Raw genomic sequence first — 21,590 nt, forward strand, 5'->3', positions numbered from 1 at the left:
ACTCACATTCCTTCGGCACCTGAAAGACTCATGCTGCTATTGCATTTGTGCCCTGGTGTAAATATATTTATTGTTCTTTTTAAATTGTACTGTTTATTGCTGTTTTTTTGCTTTGACACCAAATGGGAACTGGTGTCCTAATCTCGTTGTACCCGGTACAATGACAATAAAGGCTATTCTATTCTATTCTATTCTATTCTAACTGTCTTCACTTTCTTCTGGTAGAACCCTGGTTTGAATTACATGTGCTTCCCATTGAACACAGAAACATTCACTTTGTTCTGTGTAAATTAAAAAAGGGCAGAAATTGCATTTAGGGTTCCTAGGTACATATCAAATATGCACTAACCGGCACTGGAGGAATGCAAGCAGTATGATGCAAATACTGAAGACATCAAAACTATGAAAATACACTTATGGAAACCAGAATATGCTTCATAGTTTAGATTCTTTAAATAAAAACTTATTGATCAGAAGGTGTTTCCAAATTTTTCACTGGTACTGTATGATGACGCAAACTTGGTTCCATTAAGAACGCGTGGCTTGTGGCTGCTCATGGTCCAAAAATAACACCAGTGTAGTATATATTTTTTTTAAAAAATTGCCCAAATTCACAATTCTGAACAGATGTATCATCAAGTTATTTACCTTCAGGAGTTCATCAAAATCAACAAAGAGCAAAGTCTTTCACACAGTCCGCCAAGCCAAGCCACATTCAAAAACAATTTAGCTCCTGTTTTGCACCACACCTGTGGCGATTCGTGTGACCTTTAAATACACAGGTATCCAGGTCACAGCACCACCTGCTGGTTCCTGATTGAAATGGCTCCAACACTGCATGTTTATCACGAATGAAAATTTCTGTTATTCTAAACTCATCACTGGCAGGAATGTAATTCTACATGATTAAATTTCTCAATTTTCTTTATTTTTGTCAGTCCAGAGTCTTTTACATTTGAAGAGGAAGCAATTAAAGTTAACTGCTCCACCAGTCATCTATATTTATGACCATGACAAGTCTTTTAGAATACTCTTTCCTTGTATGAAATAAAGAAGAAATGGAGGAAAAGACAGATATTATGACAAACTAATAGCCAAATCCAAAACAGAAGCTCTTTTTGTGTTATAAACATACACTGGAAAAAAAAAAAACATCTGATGAAATTTCTTTTAATTAATTTCTCCCACACATGACAAAATATTCTTCCCAAATGCTTTAATCTTTCTGCAGTGGAACTGTGTTTTCTTTTTACATTCATACATTTGTTTTGTATAGAAATTATAACATTAACTGTTGAACACGGTCTGCTCAGTTAATATCCTACAAATTTCCAGAAACAATACTTTAGGAGTCCTTGGCTCATTCTTAAAGGTCAGCGGCCCTTTAACAAACGCTGTCTTTGGTTAGAGAGCCTCCCCCTCTGGAGTTTGATCCCTCCCGCGCCAGACTGAGTCCAGTGTTGAAGATGGCTCAACAAAACTTCCCAAAAAGTCTCTCAGTCTCCTCAAAGCTGATGAGCTGTTGACTCTGCAGCCTGGTGAGTTTATTTTCTCTCCTGTCTGAACCTTATTTACATGTAGCAGAGTTAATAACTCATTTATCAGCTATACGTTCTCTCCAAAATGTTCCATTTTATTTTATTCGTACCAGTAATGAAATTCAATTCATCAGTTGTATTAATTTAGATGCTTTAATTAAACAGTTTGACACTACGCATTGCATAATTACAACGTAATCGTGGAAGTTCAGCGTCTGTCCGGTCACCACTGAAACACTTTACGGTCCCTGCTGCTTTCTGTTCTCTCTTGTAGTTTCCCATCTGCTCTCTCCTTCCCCTTCCTTCTGCTGAATAGTTTTGTTATTAGTAGAACACCTTTCACCATTCAGTTAAACTAGCAGCTAACTGGCGTCAGCTCTGCATGCTCTGCACTGGTACGGGAACCGAAAGAGGTCATAATTTCTTTGTTTCGCGATATTTGCTCACGCACATACTCAGGTTTGGTTCAGCAAAATGACAAAACAACGTCGATAGCAACAACATTCAGCAATGTTTTATCCACCCATACAGATTATAAGTTGCACAATGCTCTGCAAAACTGCACACATCAGCTACTTTATCATTTACCGGTATATGCAATAATAAATGTATATACATTCTTAACATACACCTGTGAGATCTAATCCAATCAAACCTCTAGTATTGAGGTCATAGTGGGATGTAGTGGTTGTAGATTGACTACACAATCTTTTAAAATGTTCCTAATATTTTGTCCACTCATTAACATACATGAGGGATGCAGTAAGCAATAAAATAATACGATCAAGTTTTTTTTAACAATGTCTACAAAAACAGGAGAAAAAAAACTCTCAATTAAATGTAAATATTACCACAGATTCAAGAGAAAATGACATTTATATTACCCAACACAAGTGCCTTTCACCAAGCAAAACGCAATAAGTGATTAGAAACAAGAAACAGAAACCATAAGGCTGTGCTTTAAATGATCTATATACTAGCGCATCTCAAAAAATAACCATTGGTTTTTAAAGTAAGTGAAAATGTCATATTCTGGATCCACTACATGTAAAGGGAAAGATTGCAAAGCATGACAATTTCTTCTTTACGTAATGAGTTAAATTGAAAGGGTAAAAGTTTAAATTTAAATTAAAATAAAAACTATTTTTTCATGATCTTCAAGGTATTTTAGCCGCATCTATGCATGTGTGTTTGCGTGTGCGTACACAGATTAAAAATCTTTAGAGAAATCCATATATTTAGAAGTTAATTATGAAGAATAAACTGTGTATGAAGATCCATGGTGGAACATTAGCATGTTCAGTTTGTTCCTACAGTTTGTGGAGCTGCTTGTTACAGAATATAAATGTGTTTTCTGTAAGAACTGCTGTTCTAACTACCTAATTTTCTTTTTTTTGGTGCATCAAATTACAGTTGCCACTGCTAAAACTCAAATGCATCGCATCCTGCAAACTGGAAGATTTCTGTTAAGAAGCCAAACAGTAAGTGTTTAAACTAGACCTTCATAAAGTTGAACTGTTTGCCGGAAAGAAAGGCATTTATTTAAAAACCAAAACCTATTTTACTTTCTTTTTTAGGCCTGGCACAAGTGTTCGAGTGTTGCTAATATGATGCAGGCGGTGTGTGTTGACGTACCTGGAGGTCCAGAGAGTTTGTTACTGCGAAGTGTCTGCAGACCTCAACCTAAAGATGGAGAAGTCCTGATCAAAGTTCACGCAGCTGCTCTCAACAGGGCAGATTTACTACAGGTTCTGACAGACCGCATACTGTACAATCTACTTTAAATGTCACTGTGTGATTTGTGGAAACATTCATCAAACATCTCCCCTCATGAAACCTGCTCCATTTGTCTTGCGTTTCCCCCAGAGACGAGGCCTTTACCCGCCTCCCCCAGGTGAGAGTGACATCATGGGCCTGGAGGTCGCCGGCACTGTGGATTCTCTGGGTCCACGAGTGAAAATGGCCTGGAAACCAGACGACCGGGTCATGGCTCTGCTCTGTGGAGGAGGATATGCAGAATACGTTTCTGTCCCTGAAGAGCTTCTCATGTCTGTTCCCTCTAATCTGACCCTCGGCCAGGCTGCTGCCATCCCAGAGGCCTGGCTCACCGCGTTTCAGCTGCTGGTTTTTATAGGTACAACAAGCATCTTCTTGTTTTTGTGACCTTTGTTTAAAAAAAAAAAATGCCACCATCTGAAGTGCAATAAACCAAATCAAAGGAGCTGCAACAAAATGATAGTGGTTAAATGTACCACAACGTACCATTAAAACTGAAACATGATTCTTATTCTGTGGACATTCAGGGATATGCTTTTTGCTCGAGATAGTCCAAAGTTTTAGTCTTTTTTTTCTGTAAAAAAAAAATTGAAAATGATTAAATGCAATAAAATTATGGGCAATATTACGATATCTGTCAAAATGCAGACATTCCTGGTACTTTTAATCAAATCTAATTTAGATCAGTGTCACCTGAAGTGGGGATTCTTTTCCTCAAACTGTCAACTTCATTTTATTCTATTATAGGATTTTGTGTAATTATTGCAAAAATGTTGCCACAAAATATTCACAGAAATGTTTCATTTTAGCTGTGTGCTTCTTTTTAAATTTATTTCTAGGTTTTTCTTTGTAAGTATGTCCTATTTATTAATTATATCTAGAATTTTATTGTACTATTTTTACTGTAATTATTTTATTTATTTTTGTTACATTTTTATTCTTGCATAAAATAATCTTTTATGAAGCAGTTTTTTAACTTTTAATACACGGTACTGGCAATAAAAATTTCATATATAGTAAGCACTGTATATATATTTAAAAGAGTTTATTATTAGAGATCACTGGAACAATTAATTCTGTCATTTATCCGAACAAGGACTAAAACAGGTGCAGAAATCTATTTTGAATATAATCCAGATAAATGTTAGCTGAAGAGGGATTCTTTTCCTAAAATTTATGCATCATTTTATGTGACCTTTTACATAGCTTTTTATGATAAGCAAGAGGAGGATTTTAAATTCTGCACCTGTTTCATGTCTCTGCTTCAGCCCAGGTGAAGGAGGGTGAGGTGGTTCTGGTTCATGCTGGAGGCAGTGGAGTCGGAACCGCCGCCGTCCAGCTGGTTCGTCTGTTTGGTGCCGTTCCAGTCGTCACTGCAGGGAGCGAAGAGAAACTGAAGATGGCCGAGAACCTGGGCGCAGCAGCTGGATTCAACTACAGAGAGGAGAGTTTTGCAAAAGGAGTTCAGGACTTCACAGGAGGTGAGCTGAGCAGACAGAGGACAGGGTGGTAACTGTCATGCATGTTCAGGGCAGTTACACTGCATTTGTCGTTTCATGGCGAATTCATGGTGAATTGTAAATTTCCAGGGGTTGTCATTTTCACGCACTCCGACTTTTGCAGAGCATTTTGACAACTTTTGATCGCCCATGTGCATGTATTGCTTTGAGAAAGTCACGTGACCAATACAGCTGCTGTTTCGCATTAGCCTAGCCGTGCTAGACAACCCACGGCAACGAATTTAATTCTCTGCCAGGGTGGATCTAGTTAGCCTCGGTAAGCCTCGAGGTTGGATGCTCCTAAAACTGGCCGGACGAATCACCATGAAGTGTAGAGTCAGAAGGCGGGCGTAACTAAGTGACGACAGAGGCGCAACGATTCTGACAGAAACAACCGGAAACAACTAGCCTAGCCGCGCTAGACAACCCACGACAATGAATTTAATTCTCTGCCAGGGTCGAAAACAAAAACTACAACAGTCGTTGAGCTCCATTAGCACCGACTCTGAATAATCTGTCTGTTAACATGTCTGTAATATACTTGAGCTTCACCCATTGACTGTATAAATAAGGCTTCACCGAACTCCTGCATCCTCTGATTTCCGGCGCTCTAGGAACTACGTCAGCCTATTCGTTGCGCTGATTGGTTGTATACCTACCCAATTGCTGCAGAGTGATTTGAAAGAACCTTTTAGCCCGCCTCCCTCCCTGTCAAGAGTTCCTAGACCCTTGCGTCTTCAGACCTGGGTCTAGCGCGGCTAGGCTAGTTTCGCCCGTCACTGAGGTGCAAACTGTGTGTATAACGAATCGCATCTGTCAACGGGATGCGTCCATAGACTGTATGTAAAGATGAGCCTCTGCCAAAAGAATCACAGATCTTTCGAAGCGCAATTCTTCGCTTCAAGCAATAATGGAGCCCGAAAGGAAACAGAGGTTTCCACTGTGTGGGGCCATTTTGATTATATATTGGCAAATATGGTATTCCTTTTTATTCCCTTCTTGTTTCATCCTGTTCCTCTCAGTTCCACTTGATCTGTCGGAACTCAAATCCTGAATGCCAAAACCTTGGAAAAATTAGTTTTTTTGATTAAAAAATATATTTAAGAAAAAATCCCCTCCCTGCCTCAAAGACAAGTACATAAGCGTCCTGACATTCACAACACTTTCACTTTGATTTTCATGTTATGACACAAACTCATATTATTTATGGACTGTATGTAAAGATATCAAAGATATTTTAAACTCAAATTCAAATATTAAATTATACAATACCAGAAAAGCACTGAGAGAGTGCAGTATCTGCCAAGGCTGCTCAGTTGACGTATTATTTGCAACAGATGAAATGTTTAATAAAAAATGACCTTGTGCTGAGTACAGGCATGTGTTATGCATGCGCATGTAATATATGAATACCAAACTGCGTGTAAATTTCACTTGTGAAGGTCTGTTGATCAGTTCATCACTTTTGGCAAGCCTTTGTTTTGATAGTGTTAAAATAACAGTTCTCTCTGTGTTTAAATTTTGAAGGCGGATTTTTAATGTTTCGGGCTTTTATTTTGTAACCATTCCATCGACACAGGAAGTGTTGTCTAAGACGCGGTTACTTGACATGACGAAGACGCTGCCATAAAGTCCGCAAAGTCACATAAAGATGACAGGAAAGGGTTCCACGCTGTTGCTGTCTAGCAAAGGATGTGTTTAATCTTATAAGCACCTAGCGGGGACAAGGTGTTACGGTGAAGAAATGAGGGAAGGACAGAAAGGTGAATCTGTGTTTAAATAAGGCTGACGGCTGATGGTGTGTGGCTGGGGTTTGCTACATACGCGACTTAAATATGTGGCGGTCGGCAGGAATTGATTAGAAACACCCTACAATTTACTTGTTTGTTCCTTGTATGATTTCCAACTGATAAATCACAGTCCATTTGTAGTAGGATCGCAATCATGTGATCGTCAGCGGGTAGCAGACACAGTGTTCATGTTATGATTACAGCGAAGCTGTGCAGGCTACTGTATCTGGCAATGGGAAATCTTTAAACAAAGCCGTGAATCCACATTATAAGCCGCATCAGTGCCAAAATGTAATCACTTGGTCCTTGTGTCCTTTCTGACCTTCCCTGAAAATTTCATCCAAATCCGCTGGTCTGTTTTTCCATAATGTTTCACACAGACAGATTCAAGTACACCGACCATCACATAACTTCGCTGTTTCCTTGGCGGAGTAATAATAAAATAGAATAACTTAAATTATATTACTGTATATACTAGGTCATTAAATCAATATGTACCACCTGGAGGTCAACGCTCAGAAGACAGTGGAGATGAGGATGGACTTCAGAAAAGCCCAAGGCCGATACAAAGTTCTACACCACCATCATGAAGTCCATCCTCATCTCGTCCATCACCGTGTGGTCGCTGGGGCCACTCCCAGGGACAGACAGACTTTAGAGCATTGTGTGCTCTGCTGAGAAGGTGATCGGCTGCAGCCTCCCATCTCTCCAGGACCTATATGTCTCTAAAACTCAGGGGCGTGCAGGCCGGATCACAGCCGACCCTTCTCACCCTGGACACGAACTTTTCAAGCCACTTCCCTCAGGCAGGAGGCTATGGTCCATACATGCACTGTCATGTTTCTACTGGTAACTGAGGCGTCATTCATTCCACCTAGTGACGTCTTATTAATTCAAAATGTCTGCAGTCAAAAAGAACAGTATAAATATTATCAGTAATTTTACAGGTAAGGGGGCGAACGTCATCCTGGACTGCATCGGTGGCTGCAACTGGGAGCAGAATGTGAGCTGTTTAGCTGTGGACGGTCGCTGGGTTCTGTACGGTACGATGGGAGGCCGAACCGTGGAGGGAGACCTGCTGGGTAAACTGCTCTCCAAACGAGGCCACTTGCTCAGCAGCCTCCTTCGATCTCGCAGCCTACAGGTGAGAAAGCAGAAGTCAGACACCAGCTGTGTTTCTTCATCTCTGCATGCAAATGTGCTGACTCGTGTCAAGTGGATATTTGACAGTTTCGCACTTCCTTATTCGCTCTCTGTGTCTAATATTCCAAAATAAGGCAATTTATAAGTGAGTTTTGACCATGTCTGTCTGAAACTGGGCCTGATTGTGCATTTTCTCTTCGCAGTACAAAGCGGACCTGGTAAAGGCGTTTTCACACAGAGTTTTACCACATTTCTCAGATCAGTCGGCTTCCTTGAGGCCAGTGATCGACAGCAGCTTCAGCCTGGAGGATGTCGCAGAGGCTCATCGACACATGGAGGCAAACAGAAACATGGGAAAGATTATTATTAATGTGGTTCCACCGAACAGGGAACTCAGTGATTAAAACCTGCAGTAAAATGCAATGAACAGTATGTTTTATGAATGTTACAACACAGTTACACATGAAATCTGTCATGTAGATATGCATTATCCACCAATAAAATGGTTTAAATACAACTTTTTTTATTGCTCTTTCTTCTCTAGTGAAGATTACATAATACTAATTGTTATCGGTTCATACTGGAGGCTGGAGCAGAATGCACACAAATAACCACCTAACCCCCTGGAAACCAGTGTTTGTCCTGTTTTTGTGTCACTCCTCGGTGACCCCAGACAGCCAGTTGTAATGTTTTTTGAGCAACATACCATACTACGACGATTTTACAATTATAGTTCTGCTACGGAATCAGTTTGACATGTTCAGGCGTTCTTTGTGTGAAAACTCAGAGATTTCAGGTATCAGAAGGTGGTTTTCAACTTTCTTTGTTAACTTTCTGCTTCAACTTTTAACTAAATTTACTTCACTAAGCCAGCCCTCTGGACTTCCAGTAAGCTGTGTTCCTATTGGCTGTTCAGGTGGATGCTTGGTGTAATCAGGAACACCTGAGCAGCTCAGTGTCTTCCTGCTTTATGTCTGCAGTCAAACATTTCCTCTGCTTCTCTTCACTGAACTGGGTTTGGCTCTGTTGCTTTAGTTTGTCCTTTAGGCGTTGGTTTGCAGCTTCCAGCAGTAAAATCCTCTTTAATGTGTTTCTTGGTGAGTTTTAGGGCTTTGTACTGGATAGTTGTCTTGGTGAATGTGGTTCTTTAGCCACAGTTAGCACATGGTGCTCGTCAGTGGCGGCTGGTGTTAAAATTTGTTGGGTGGGGCATTTATTAGCCCACCCAACAAATTTTATATACTATACTTTAGTGCTCAACAACATCCTCTCTCTCTCTCTCTCTCTCTCTCTCTCTCTCTCTCTCAACAGTTAACATACAATCAAGCAACTCGTTTTGGCTAGTCTTGGACGTGTACTTTGCAACTTGTGTGTTTGACAGGTGATCTGCTAACTGGCTGTCTTAAAAAAGAAAATTGGTCAACCAGGTCCAGAAATACGCCGCGGTGGGTTGAAGTGGGGGATTTGTCAGACCCCCGTAAAGCTACCCCCCTATGCTCCACAAAATTTAATACAGTCCACAGTCCTCGACAGTGAATGTCTATTTTTTTTCACCAGCTCGTTGTGCCTCTGTACAGCGATGCGGTGGCCCTCATCCAGCTGACAGGCGATGTTAACTTTTCCTAACATGGACAGCTTGACGCTGTTTCCGATGTGACTTGTGCTGCATTCATGTTTTCTAATTTTGTCCGACAAATGTTTCAAATCCACAATTCCTTGTTGAGTCCATGTGGTATCTCCTCCAAAAAGTAAGCATGGGAAACTGAAAAGTGAATTCTTAGCTACACTTGCCGTTAGCCAGTCCTTTCTGTCAAACTAAGAAATGCAAAACTTACGATTTTGTCGTTTGTCCCGTTGAGTTATTTGAACGTCGTTTGGCCGATGTGATCCCAGTCTCTTAACTTCCAGCTTTTCCTCCAAAGACATTGAGGAAAATGGACAAGAAAGCAAATAATCCACCTCGTTCATGCTAACACCCGTCATAGCTTAACTTTTTCTCCCTCCTTCCCAACTCTGGCACAAATAGCAGCACCGCTGCGTTAACTTGCTGCTATTGGTCCAAAGTCAGTGGCCTGTGGGCTGACTGAAGTTAGCCCAAATGATCAGTAAATCACGGGGGCGTGGCATGATACCTGTCAATCACTTACAAGAACGAAATGAATGAAAGCGGACGGTATCTGCTGGGGCTGTAAAAAATAAGCCCATTTAGAGATATTCTATGTTTTTCTTTTGACTGATTGGTGCTGTTGCTACCTTTGGTTTCACTTAAACTTAAAACAATCTGTTGTAAGTTAATTAAAAAGTAATTGTCTCATCTTTTTTGTGTTTGCTTGGGAGGGCTTAGCCCTGTTAGCCCATTTATACCAGCTGTCCCTGCATATTAGACTTGTAGAGCCGGATAATCATAAACCCTCATTGTTGTAGATGTTCCTATAGTGCGCCATTCGGCCTACGACTGTATTTGCAGAACTATGTTCATATACCAAACTTCCATCTTCAAAAGATATAGAGCTGTGGATGGCACTGATTGATTACTAATCGGGACAAGGCATGTGACAATCAGTCCAATCGCTGATCAAGCGGATAAATAGCGGGTGACAGCCGTGCGTAATGTGGCACAATGGATGTGCTGGCACTGCTGGAAGTCACATAAATGGTAGATAAGAATGGAGAGAGATTTCAGGGATCACAGAGATTTCCTGGCCCATGATGACTGGCTAATAAGCCGATTTAGAGTCCCTAGAGCAGTGCTCGTGGATGTATGTGCTGAACTGGGCCCTGTCTTAGACCGACCCATCCGCCGAAACCACACAATCCCGGTACAGACACAGGAGCTGACGACTCGGGGGTTTCTGGCGACCGGCTCCTTCCAGCAGGAATTGGCCGACAGGTATGTGTTTTATATGAAGAATATATGAGGTTACATTTGTTGTCTAAATCCTATCTGGGTCTGATATACAGTTACATGATGTCCTTTAGGTCTGGGATATCACAACCATCTCTCAGCGCAGTAATGCCAGCTGTTTTGGATGACATTATAAACATGACCAGTCAATATATCAGGTTTCCTTACACTGTGGGTGAACAGGCCAACATTAAACGGCAATTTGCAGCAATGTCCGGTTTCCCAAAGGTAATCGGTGCAACTGACTGCACTCATGTTGCTGTAAAACAGACTAATTCAGTGTCATCCATCCATATTAAAGTGCAGTTACCCAAAATGTTTGTTGCATGAGCTCCAACAAAACCTGTCCAGGTAGAAGGCCACTTTGACAAACAGGAAGTGGAAGATTCCAAGCAGATTTATAGAAGGGGGAACCGGACTGTACTAAGTGTGGTTGAGTATAGAGGGGGTGTTTTTTTTGTTGTTGTTTTTTTTAAGGCTGATTATGATTATTAGTGAGACATTTGGAGTAGATATTCATTTTCAGTAAATTAAAGTATTTAAAATCTTGGAGTTAAACTTAGAACACAAATTCTAACAGAAAACTTTGTTGATACGGTTTTGTTTTGTTTACAGATGTTAAGTTAAAGGAGTTATATTTGTGACATATAACCAATCAAATCACTCCAGAAGACAAGAGCGACCACAGGTAGATAAAGGTTCAGAGCCAAAGTAGCGCCATTTTTAAATTGATTTATTACTGTAAATCAATAAAAATAAAATACTGATAATCAGTAAATCAGTCAGCCCACAATTACTACAATTCTACAATGTATGTATGTTGACTTGTTTGTACAATATATGATGTATATGATGACTTTTTTTCATACCAAAGGCTATGCTATGATGTTTTCTAAGAGACATACTCAGCTTTGTGCCTTCGTCCACCCAACCTCCATTGACTCATCCCGCCTGCCGTCTCTGGACATGCCATACTATGGATGTTTTCTACACCAAAGGCCATTCTATGATGTTTTAGAGCAACATGTTATACTATGTTTGTTGGGTGACACGCTATACTATAGGCTTTTTTAATTGACATATTACTATGACTGTTTTTTTTTTTTTTTTTGAGCAATGTATTATAAAAAAATATTGAAGTTAAAGGTGATAAATGGAACCTGTGAATACTAAGACCAGAAAATAATAAACTGCTGAAACAGTTGGTCTGTCCTTCTGAAAGTGAAACCTAAACAGGAAGTGGTTCACTGACGATGTCATCCACTCAGTCTCCTTCTTCACAACCAGATGAGGTTTTCCTTCTGTTGGCTTCACTCAGAAGATCCTCACTGTGAACACGAGACACCTGCGATGAAGACAAACATCACAGTATCAGCAACAACAGCAGAGGTTCATTTTAAAGTGACCCTGGAAAGATTTCCTCTGTCATATATATTTTCCAAGCTCTGAAAGACAGAAAGGCCTGTCATCACTTTAGCTTTAGGGGAGAGGATTTTATTATCCAGTTTATCTATGGTGCAATTAAAATGTAATAACTGTAGTGTTCATCATTACTTTTGACATATTCTGGTAGGTTATTTTTCTAATCTATACTAAAATGTACTCCATGTCAATCAGTCACTAAACAATGTTAACGATTAGAGAGTAAGTTTACTGTTTTCTCCAGTTTAACTTCAGAGACTCAGCAGATATTAAGGACTACTGACAACACAGAGCCTTAACCTTAGCGTTTAAATCACATTTAGGCTTTCTAAACATTACATTAACGTGAACTAGCATCTCCACTGACAGTTTTATTAACTAAATATACCACATTACAGTTACACAACACACTTCAGCTGTTTGTATGAAACTCAACACAAACATCGTTAGCGTAATGCTATGTTAGCTTTAATCAGGCTATGACTGAGCAGCTAGCTCGGTTACATCGCTAACATTAAAACTAATATTTACCAGATGCTAACTTTCTTCTCTGGTCAACACATACTGAAATAAACTCCACCAACATCCGGAGTGCATGGCACACATTACATCTGACACTAAAGCAGCATATAAACTGCATTAAAAACGACACCGATACGAAAATAAATACGTACCGAACAATCAGAGTCCTTTCGGTGTCTGCTGGCAGAATCAGCCGAAGGTAGAAAACTGGTTAAAACGAGCCAACGGGCAGAAAAACTGTCTGTGGAAAAGGTTCTGCTGCTCCACTGATAAATAAACCAACAATTATTCTATCACAATTAATCCCCTTAAACTTTAGTGTACCGCCGGCGGTACACTTACTAATTTGCATAGGAATTTCAAGAATGTCCGACGGCTGCAAACGCGATTATTCAAACACTATACGCCGATGGAAAGCTTAGATTCTCATGAATCCGCCGGTATAAACCACTTTCAGATGTGATTACCACAGCGGGTGAGAAAAACACATTTGTCCGACAAAAACGAATATCCATCCATCCGTTCTCTATACACGGCTTCAACGCACACAGCGCGACTCACATTTCCGGGTTCATTATTACACACAAATGAAAATATTCCACAAAAAACGGCCATAATCCAACCTTTTACATCCAGACGACACAAGCCAGTAAACTATTTTGTCCAAAACATGTCCTGAAGTCGGTATAAAATCCACGAATCGGTCGTTTTCAAGGAAATGCACCTCGCGATGCGCGTCCAATATTCCCTGTATTTTTCGTCATTTTTTAAATTTAAAAATAGAATATTAGCGATTTTTTGTACTGAAAATGGCTGGAATTGACTGCAGCTTAAAGGGTTAATCCAGAGCCCTAAGGCTCTGGGTTAATCCAAATCAGGAGAGCAGAGTCTCGGGTGCCTCCTCCATAGGACCTGTCAATCATTCCAGACCGGACTGTAAATCAAGTAGCCCCGCCCTCTGACTTGCAAAATTTTAACGGTCTGTATAAAATTCAGTATTGATTTATTTTAAGATCGGGTACCTGATCTCTCATTTTGACCATGAAAACTAACGGGAAAAAATATATAGTCTATGCACAGTACTCTGTTTGGCTCCACACTTGCTGATGGCCATTTCCGGTCTCAGACAATGAAAAAAAATGACCTTTTTTTGTTTCTGCCTCTTGCTGATTTGATTTTTTTTTTTGTTACTGTAAATATAAAATGAAAATCAAAGCATTTTTACAATTTCACATATCCATTTTTGATCATGAAAAGGAAAAACGCCTTGTATTTCAATTTTATTTTTCGTATTTTCAAATGCAAATCAAATAACCACTCGTTTTTCCCGTTTCAGAACGGAAAATCGAATCGCCAGAAAAAATACACGAATTAAAACAGACCCATTTGTAATGAAATTAGCAATGCAATAATTTTAACATTTAAAAATTCCACATAAAGACATAAGCATTTCGACATTTTATCATGTTTAACTCTGTTTTTTTCCACTTTTCGTTCGCTTCTTTTATTTTTTATTAATTAATTTATTATTATTTTTATTTTTACCCATGATCCTTAGCTGCCGCGCACTTCCGGGTCCACTGTAGCGGCTCTGAACTCTGAGCTTCTCTCCGGGTCATGGGGAGATAAACACAAAATTAGGAAACCGTGTGACACTTTCTCTAAATGGAATAAACTAAGACAGTCACCGGAGAATTTTCGGATTCTATGATTCGACGGAAAACGACTATATTTATTTGTCCGGTAAGTAAGTTTCAACTTTGTGCTAAAGTTGCTCCCGTGGGTTGACAAACGTTAACCCCGCAGGCTTTAACGAGTTAAACGTGGAGCTGCGTCTTAACCAGCTTAAACCAATGTGGTGTAATAATACCAGTTTTGTCACGACTTCCAGCATTCTTAACTTTATTTATTCTGTTTTATTTGCTTACTTATTGTACTTCTGAGCCATTACAGTCATTCCTTTAGTCAGTCCGCACTGTATGTACCAGGAAATGATTTGTAGTCTTCATGGTTTGTGTTTGACAGCCGCCACAGACACATGAAATATGGAGGATCAAGACAGAGCTCAGAGGAGGCTGTCAAGAGCAGGAGACAGTTTGTACAAGATCCTGGGCCTGGAGAAAGGAGCATCTCCCGAGGAAATAAAAAAGGCATACAGGTGTGTTGTAATAAGATTTTCCCATGTATTTATTCAAAAAAAGTGACACATAATCCTCACAGCTTATATGAAACCCCATTTGTGATATCAAACAATTTGATCTCAATTTCTTCAGTCTAAGAACCACTAGAATCTGCACCCTGTCTGAGTAAATGCTTAATTACTTACTATTACTGTGAATATGAATATCTTTGCACCAGGGTTGGACTGAGTGGTAAGTTAGGCAGATCCAGTATTCAGCGTTTTTCAGATTATTGGTATCATTATTTTTTTTTTAAAACGGTGTTCCCCTACAAAGTAAATTAGTTTAAACATGTGCTATTTTGGTCCTGATGCAGCCGCCTCTCTGTATCTGTAATCAAAAGATTGCCCTGCCCACAACATTATCTCTGATTGGTTACACATTACAAGCACTGAAGGATAAATGTTGACAAGTTCCCCTTTAAAGGTCACATATTGTGAAATTTATGAATTAATCAATGTCTCACATGTCCCCACAGTGTGTCCTACAGTTTTTCACCTCAAAATAGATTAAAGGTGGTTTATTTATTTCACTGTAGTCTGTTACAAAGGATGTAAGTGGTGGGTTTATGTCTGCATTTTCTGGTTATCTCAATACCATGCAACATCAACAACAACAAGCTTCGGGCAGCAACTTACCACACAGAAATGGAAACTGAAACTATAAGTTCTGCTGAAGATTTGGATCAAGAAGTCAGGCAGTTATCAATTTCAATCACAGTGCTGGTCTCCATGCTTGCAAATGTTCCAGTACAAGATTATCAGCCTTCGCTCTTTTGTGTCACAACAAAGCGTTTCATCCTTTCTTAGCTCCGCCCACCATGACTGGGGTTACTTTAGAGAAATACAAACAAGCCAGAGCGTTTTGTTCCTCTACAGCAGAAACGTAGTGTGGTGCTCACTTCAGGAAGAAGACTCTCTCTAGCGCAGAACAAAATAGTTAATTATGAGGCAGCAGATGTTAATGTGAATGAGTGTGGAAGACCAGGACTTCCTATCAACTCTGACTTCCTCTCTGAAGGATCATTTGACCCTGTTAAAAGGGTGTTTTCCTTGCCACTGTCGCCTTTGGGCTTGCTCTGGGGGTCAGGCATATGGGTTCTGTAAAGCGTCTTGAGACAATTTGACTGTAATTGACGCTATATAAATAAAATTGAATAAAAAAAAATTGCCAATTTAACTTATGTGTTTGGTGAGTTACGGTTTTATGATCAGTAGTTAAAGGGCTGCAAATTGGGAAGTGACCATTAAGTGATTGCTGGTTAACATGTAATTTCAATGGGCTGCAATCAAGTCACTATTTCAAACTCCTCATGGTCTGACGTGTGGGCATATGGTCAAAGTAAGTTGTAACGTGTGCCATTTTAGCAGAACAACATGCTAAAACTAAGGATTCTTCTGTTGTTGTGGTGACATTGCCATTAAAAATAAAAGTAATCTTCTAGATGTTCAATCCTCAGGCTGTTCACCCTCGCAACCAGCAGCAGAACATTCGGTGTACTTTGCCCTTGGCTGAGACATTTTACAGTTAGCAGGTGATGCTTTAAAAAGTCAATAAACAAGTAAACTACAGAGAGAAGTTCAGATTTCCTGTGCTTTCAGATTCTACACAGTTGTCCAATCAAACAGAGTAAAGTAGGCGTGGCTGTCAGATTGCTAAGTCCAGGGAATAGGGTTTCTAAAACGACCTGACCATCTAACAAACACTTCTGATTTAGTATACCAGCTCCTCAAAGGCCAAATAATCTAAATTCAAGTGCATTTAGTTGATCAAATGATTGAGATAATCACGTACTATTTGGAAAACAAAAAAGAACCTGAATTCTAACTTCCCCCCCCCCCCAGAAAACTGGCATTAAGGCATCACCCTGATAAGAACCCAGACAACCCTGAAGCGGCTGAGAAATTCAAAGAGATCAACAACGCCAACGCCATCCTCAACGATGAGAACAAGCGCAAAATCTACGACGAATACGGCTCCATGGGTCTCTACGTGGCCGAGCAGTTTGGGGACGAAAGTGTCAAATATTATTTCCTCATGTCCAAGTGCTGGTTCAAGGTAAGAGGCATGGGATGTTGTCTCAAACCTGCAAACAAGTAAATATCTTCACACAAGCGTGTTTTAGCTGTGTAGTAATGTAAGTGGGTTCAGTCGTGGATTTGAATTTGTATTAAATTGTGTCAAAAAACTGTCCTATATACTGACATTGATTTCCTGCAGGGTCTTCTGGTGTGCTGCGGTATTATCACCTGCTGCTGCTGTTTCTGCTGTTGCTGCTTCTGCTGTGGGAAATGCAAAGCCGAAGAAGAAGAGGAACATTTTGTCTACATGGACCCTGAAGACCTGGAGGCACAAATCAGAGAACAGGAAGCAGGTAAGGGGCTTTAGAGGGAAGCTATCTTCTGCAAAATGTCCAGAAAATCACAGTACATTGTGCAGTTGTTGGTTATCAGGTTGCATTGAGAAGTTAAGACTGAACAATGATTAGAATGTAATCTGACCCCTTGTGGATGTAAATTTAACTCCTCCACATACACCATAGACTGTGTATAAAAGCTGGATGTAGCCTCTGGGTCTGAAATATAAAATCCCTTAAATCTGCATTCTTTCTAATGGCCAGCAGAGGGAGCCTCCTGGTTGCCAAAAGAAGTCTATATTTTTTCTTATAGAAGTCTATAAGAAAATGAGCCAAATTCTCACTTGATTTATTATCTCAGTAAACATTTTCCTCATGAGTTTATGGATTCAATTGGCAGCTTCAAGACTGTAAACACATCATAACGTAAATAATAGTCCCATTTAGAGTGAAATAGTCGGTAAATCAGGACATGTTTTAAGGACAGCCTTGTGTCTGACAGGTTACCAGAAAGTATGCAAGCATTTGTACATTTTAGTAAAAATCTAGCAGCTTAACACTACACTTGAAATTGGCTTTACAATTTGAGGAATTGTGATTTTCTGACAGATGTTGAGATGTTATTTTATTTATGGTATATTTCAGTTTGATATTCACCATATAATAGATTTAAAACATGTTAAAACAGTTTGAAAGCTCTAAACTGTAAAAGCGATTTAAGGAATACTTTGATATTTTGTTTTCAGTAAATATGCAGTTGGAGTTAGCAGGCGGTTAGCTTAGCTTAGCATAAAGACTAGAAATAAGAGAAAACAGCAAGTCTGGCTCTGTTCTAAAGCCACGTTTGTGTGTCTGCTGCTGCTGGTAGACAGAGTTTGTTGACTTTAGACAGAGGCAGGCTTTCTGTTTGAGTCTTAATGCTAAGCTAAGCCGCTTGCAGCAGCATATTTACTGTGCTGTGCAAGAAAATATCAAACCATTCCTTTAAATTTCTGTATTCCCTCACATTTAAGCTCTAAAGGCTGTCTGATTTATACATTTCAAGCAGTTTTGTTAGGAAGCAGTGTGGGTTTTCTCAGTGTTGAATTGTGTTTTCCAGCTGGAGACCATGTAATAGTTATTCAGCCCAGCTCTGGTGACTCTTCTAGTGCTGCTAATACTACAGGTAACGCTCTCCTCTCTTCAGGTAACGTCCACCATCCTCAGCTCGCTGCCGCTTTGTGCTGCTTCAAATCTTGGGGCAGTTTTATTTTTTTTGACATGTTTTAGCAGCTTCTAACACTGCAGCTGTGGACTGTGTTCTTGTGAAATAACACACTAACAACATTTCAGTATAACTATACCTCAATACACGGGTTAAAGAATGCAGAAAAATCGCAGGGGGTGATGTATTTTATGATCTGTGTTCCATATACTTTAGCCTTCTGAACCCAGAGCAGTTTTTGGACGCGTTTTGGTACAGTTAACCCACTGTGGGCTCATTTTTTATTTCAATATTTAGTTCTAAACCTCCATGGAAGAAATATCTCAACAACTACTGGACTGACATTAAAAGTAGTCCAGATTTTAATATTTGCCTCATTGTTATACATTTAGGGATCCCTTAAGTTGCTATTTAGCGCCATCATCAGGTCAAAGACAATGACTACAAAGGTGAACATGGATAATATTACCCCTGCTTGTTAACATGGTGAAGTACAGTAAATGCTGTCCATTTATGTGTGAATTTTATCCCAGAATTAGCAAAATAAAAGAAGTGGCGCTAACAATAACTGTAGAATTTCATCTCTGCCTTAGTAGCCGTCCTTTAAAAACCACCAGTTTGGCCGGAGCTGCAAGATAAACTGTGTATTTGTTAACTTTTTAATATAAGATGGCACTGACAGTAGGATTTCTTCCCTTTCACTGTAGCTATCCCTCCTGTCCTCCTTTAACCCTCCTGTTGTCGTCATTTACGGGCATCAAAAAATATTGTTTCCTTGTCTGAAAAAAAATCCAAAAATTCAGCAAAAAAATTCCCCAAATTTCTGAAAATTTGCATAACAGTCAGGAAGAAAATTCCAATAATTTCTTAAAAGTTTTATTTTAAAAAAATTCCCCCAAATTTGGCAAGAAAATTCTTGTAAATATTTTCAACAAATTAGTGAAAATCTTCCAAAAAAATCCTAAAAATATCCAGCGAATTTCGCTGGATTTTGGTTGATTTTTATGTGAATGTTCTTAAGAAACAATTTTTTAAAAAGCCTAAAAATATCTAAAGTGATTACATATATATCAGTAAAACTTCATGTTTTTAACATTTGTTTTTTTCCACCAAAAAAATGTTCAAAGATTTCCCAAAAATGTGGACATCAGAATTTTCACTGTAATTTTTTCCCCCCACATTTTCAAACCTTAAAACGAGTCAGTTTTGACCCGCAGGACGACACGAGGGTTAAAGTATCTTTTGTTGTTTGCTCATTAAACCCCTAAAATCTCATGTCTCAGAATCAAAACTAGATATCTAAAAGTTTTTTCTTCCTTAATAATAATCCCTTCCTGCCTTAAAATCGCTCCAACGCTCCTCCGTGTCGTTCTCATATTTGAAATATTAATTCTGATTCTGTCATTTGTGTGCTGCAGCTTCAGTGTGAACATAATCAGCCATGAGGACGACTGCAAATTTTGCTCATTATATATATGAAGAGAAAGCACCATATGGACAAATTAAACTGTTTTTCTTTACCTTCAGCACGTGAAAGCGACCCGATCGTGACTCAGCCTCAAGCGTCCAACGGCACCACGGAGCACGGAGCCATCCAGATGCCCTGGAAGGAGTAGGAATAAATAGACACAGGAAGAAAGAAGCGAGCTGGTGACTGAGTCGTGTAAATCTGGACGGCTTCGGGTTCTGGACTGCAGCTTAAAACCAGGTTATCATCACCAGCGTCTGTGCCGAGTATAAATGCAGTTTGTGTCTGATGTGCAGAAAATATTTTCATCTCAGAGGCTTATCTGTTTACATGAATCAATCAGCGATGTGATTGTGCCATAGTTTTAATTATTATTATTATTAAACTAATGGTTTCATATTTATCGTTTAATCCTTTTATTTCTGAACTTTGGGATGAGATGAATCACATGCAGACCAAAGCCTCTGGTGAGCTCCCGATTAACGTTTAGTGCACTTTATATTCACAAGTTTATATTTAATATTCTAAAAATGCCACGATGGTTTGAGAACGCCTCGACCCAAAGTTCAGAAATGTTTTATTTACAGACCGATTCAGGTTTTCAGGTCAGTCACAGCGCACAGAGACCACAAAGTGGTGAAACAAAGGGCTTCCTGACATAGTGGACCTCTGTGGAGATTCTTTAAGATTAAACAAACGTTTGAACATTGTTGCACATTTAACTGACAGCTTGGAAATACATCAGAGACGATGAATATTGTGATGCTTTTAAGGAAAAACGCTCAAACCCCTTCATTCTGAGAGTTTGTTGATGACATTGTCTGTGCTTTATCGCCACAACTTTACAGAGGATGAAAAAAAATCCCCATGTTAGTGCCGTCAAACTGAGCCATAATCGCAAAACAACTGCTGCAGTAAAGCGCATGTTAATGGACAGGATGTGAGACGTCCAGATGTTTAAATGCCATAAGTTCAGGCTCATAATCAAGGCAGTGTTTAGAAATATGAAACTGTTGCGTACAGATATTTACGATGGGCCATGAGCGCAGCATTAGAAGTGATTAGCTTAGGAGGAAAAAGCAAGCTTGACGTATCCTAAAGTCCTCATTTAATGGTAATGTTTGTCGTGTGTCGTATTTCTGGAGGTGGTTAGCATAGCTTAGCATTAAGAGTGGAAACGAGGGAGCAGCTAGCCTCTCTGACTTTCTGGACTCTAATCTGCAAGATAGTTTCATCTCTCTTTTTGACCCGTTTGTGATTAAACAAAGGAGATATCTGCTCATTAGCTTCCAGCCTTTATGCTAAGCTAAGCTCACTGCATCCAGACACCGACGCGGGTTAAACCAATTTTCTGCGAGTCTTTAGAAGAAAGTTTTGCTGCTGTTGGTTGAGTCGCTGCACAGAAGTCAAAACACACACGGTACTGATGACGACGGCACAAACGGTCAGAACTTTGTCTGCACTTGATACTAAAGCCAACGTGTTTTAATGCTTCATTTTTCAGATTTATTGCCATTTTTTTCTGGTTTTCCTGTTTTATCAGAAGCATCAAGACAATATTTTCTCTGTGGTGTTTGGGATTATTATTATTATTGTGTAAATTCTGAGCTATATTTTTGATTAGAGGTTTTATGATGAATTGAGTGTATATTAAGATAAAGCCTTAAATTATACCATCTTTATTCATGTGTTTATAATATATTTTTCTATTTTCCTTTCAAGAGGAGTGACAGTCTGACGCATGCTTCAGGACAATCCTCGTGTTTAGTGTATTTAAAAGTCCATTC

The 21,590-nt window shown here is 39.4% G+C and overlaps 2 protein-coding genes across 2 annotated transcripts; both read left to right on the top strand.

Moving 5' to 3' along the window:
- The first annotated feature begins 1,396 nt into the window (after nucleotides 1-1,396).
- Nucleotides 1,397-8,263, top strand: tp53i3 (tumor protein p53 inducible protein 3). Its single transcript, XM_022205636.2, has 7 exons — nucleotides 1,397-1,538; nucleotides 2,952-3,019; nucleotides 3,116-3,286; nucleotides 3,405-3,672; nucleotides 4,583-4,795; nucleotides 7,551-7,747; nucleotides 7,950-8,263. Exons 2-7 carry the CDS (start codon nucleotides 2,972-2,974, stop codon nucleotides 8,148-8,150), a joined length of 1,098 nt encoding a protein of 365 aa, XP_022061328.2. The 5' UTR covers nucleotides 1,397-1,538; nucleotides 2,952-2,971; the 3' UTR covers nucleotides 8,151-8,263.
- A 5,894-nt stretch (nucleotides 8,264-14,157) lies between these two features.
- dnajc5gb (DnaJ (Hsp40) homolog, subfamily C, member 5 gamma b) lies at nucleotides 14,158-21,568 on the top strand. The gene is made up of 6 exons (XM_022205635.2): nucleotides 14,158-14,338; nucleotides 14,621-14,753; nucleotides 16,620-16,833; nucleotides 16,996-17,149; nucleotides 18,231-18,296; nucleotides 19,863-21,568. The coding sequence occupies exons 2-6, from the start codon at nucleotides 14,641-14,643 to the stop codon at nucleotides 19,949-19,951; spliced, it is 636 nt and encodes a 211-aa protein (XP_022061327.1). The 5' UTR covers nucleotides 14,158-14,338; nucleotides 14,621-14,640; the 3' UTR covers nucleotides 19,952-21,568.
- Nucleotides 21,569-21,590: the final 22 nt, after the last annotated feature.

Source organism: Acanthochromis polyacanthus, chromosome 1, assembly GCF_021347895.1.
Source record: "Acanthochromis polyacanthus isolate Apoly-LR-REF ecotype Palm Island chromosome 1, KAUST_Apoly_ChrSc, whole genome shotgun sequence".
Taxonomy (NCBI): Eukaryota; Metazoa; Chordata; class Actinopteri; family Pomacentridae; genus Acanthochromis; species Acanthochromis polyacanthus.

Bases quoted from the DNA above. Each gene is read 5' to 3' on its own strand.
- tp53i3 (XM_022205636.2), top strand. From the start codon at position 2,972: ATGCATCGCATCCTGCAAACTGGAAGATTTCTGTTAAGAAGCCAAACA. The intron at 3,287-3,404 runs GTTCTGACAGAC...CGTTTCCCCCAG, and splicing joins ACAGGGCAGATTTACTACAG to AGACGAGGCCTTTACCCGCC. The intron at 7,748-7,949 runs GTGAGAAAGCAG...TTCTCTTCGCAG, and splicing joins TTCGATCTCGCAGCCTACAG to TACAAAGCGGACCTGGTAAA.
- dnajc5gb (XM_022205635.2), top strand. From the start codon at position 14,641: ATGGAGGATCAAGACAGAGCTCAGAGGAGGCTGTCAAGAGCAGGAGAC. The intron at 17,150-18,230 runs GTAAGGGGCTTT...TGTGTTTTCCAG, and splicing joins AATCAGAGAACAGGAAGCAG to CTGGAGACCATGTAATAGTT. The intron at 18,297-19,862 runs GTAACGCTCTCC...CTTTACCTTCAG, and splicing joins TAGTGCTGCTAATACTACAG to CACGTGAAAGCGACCCGATC.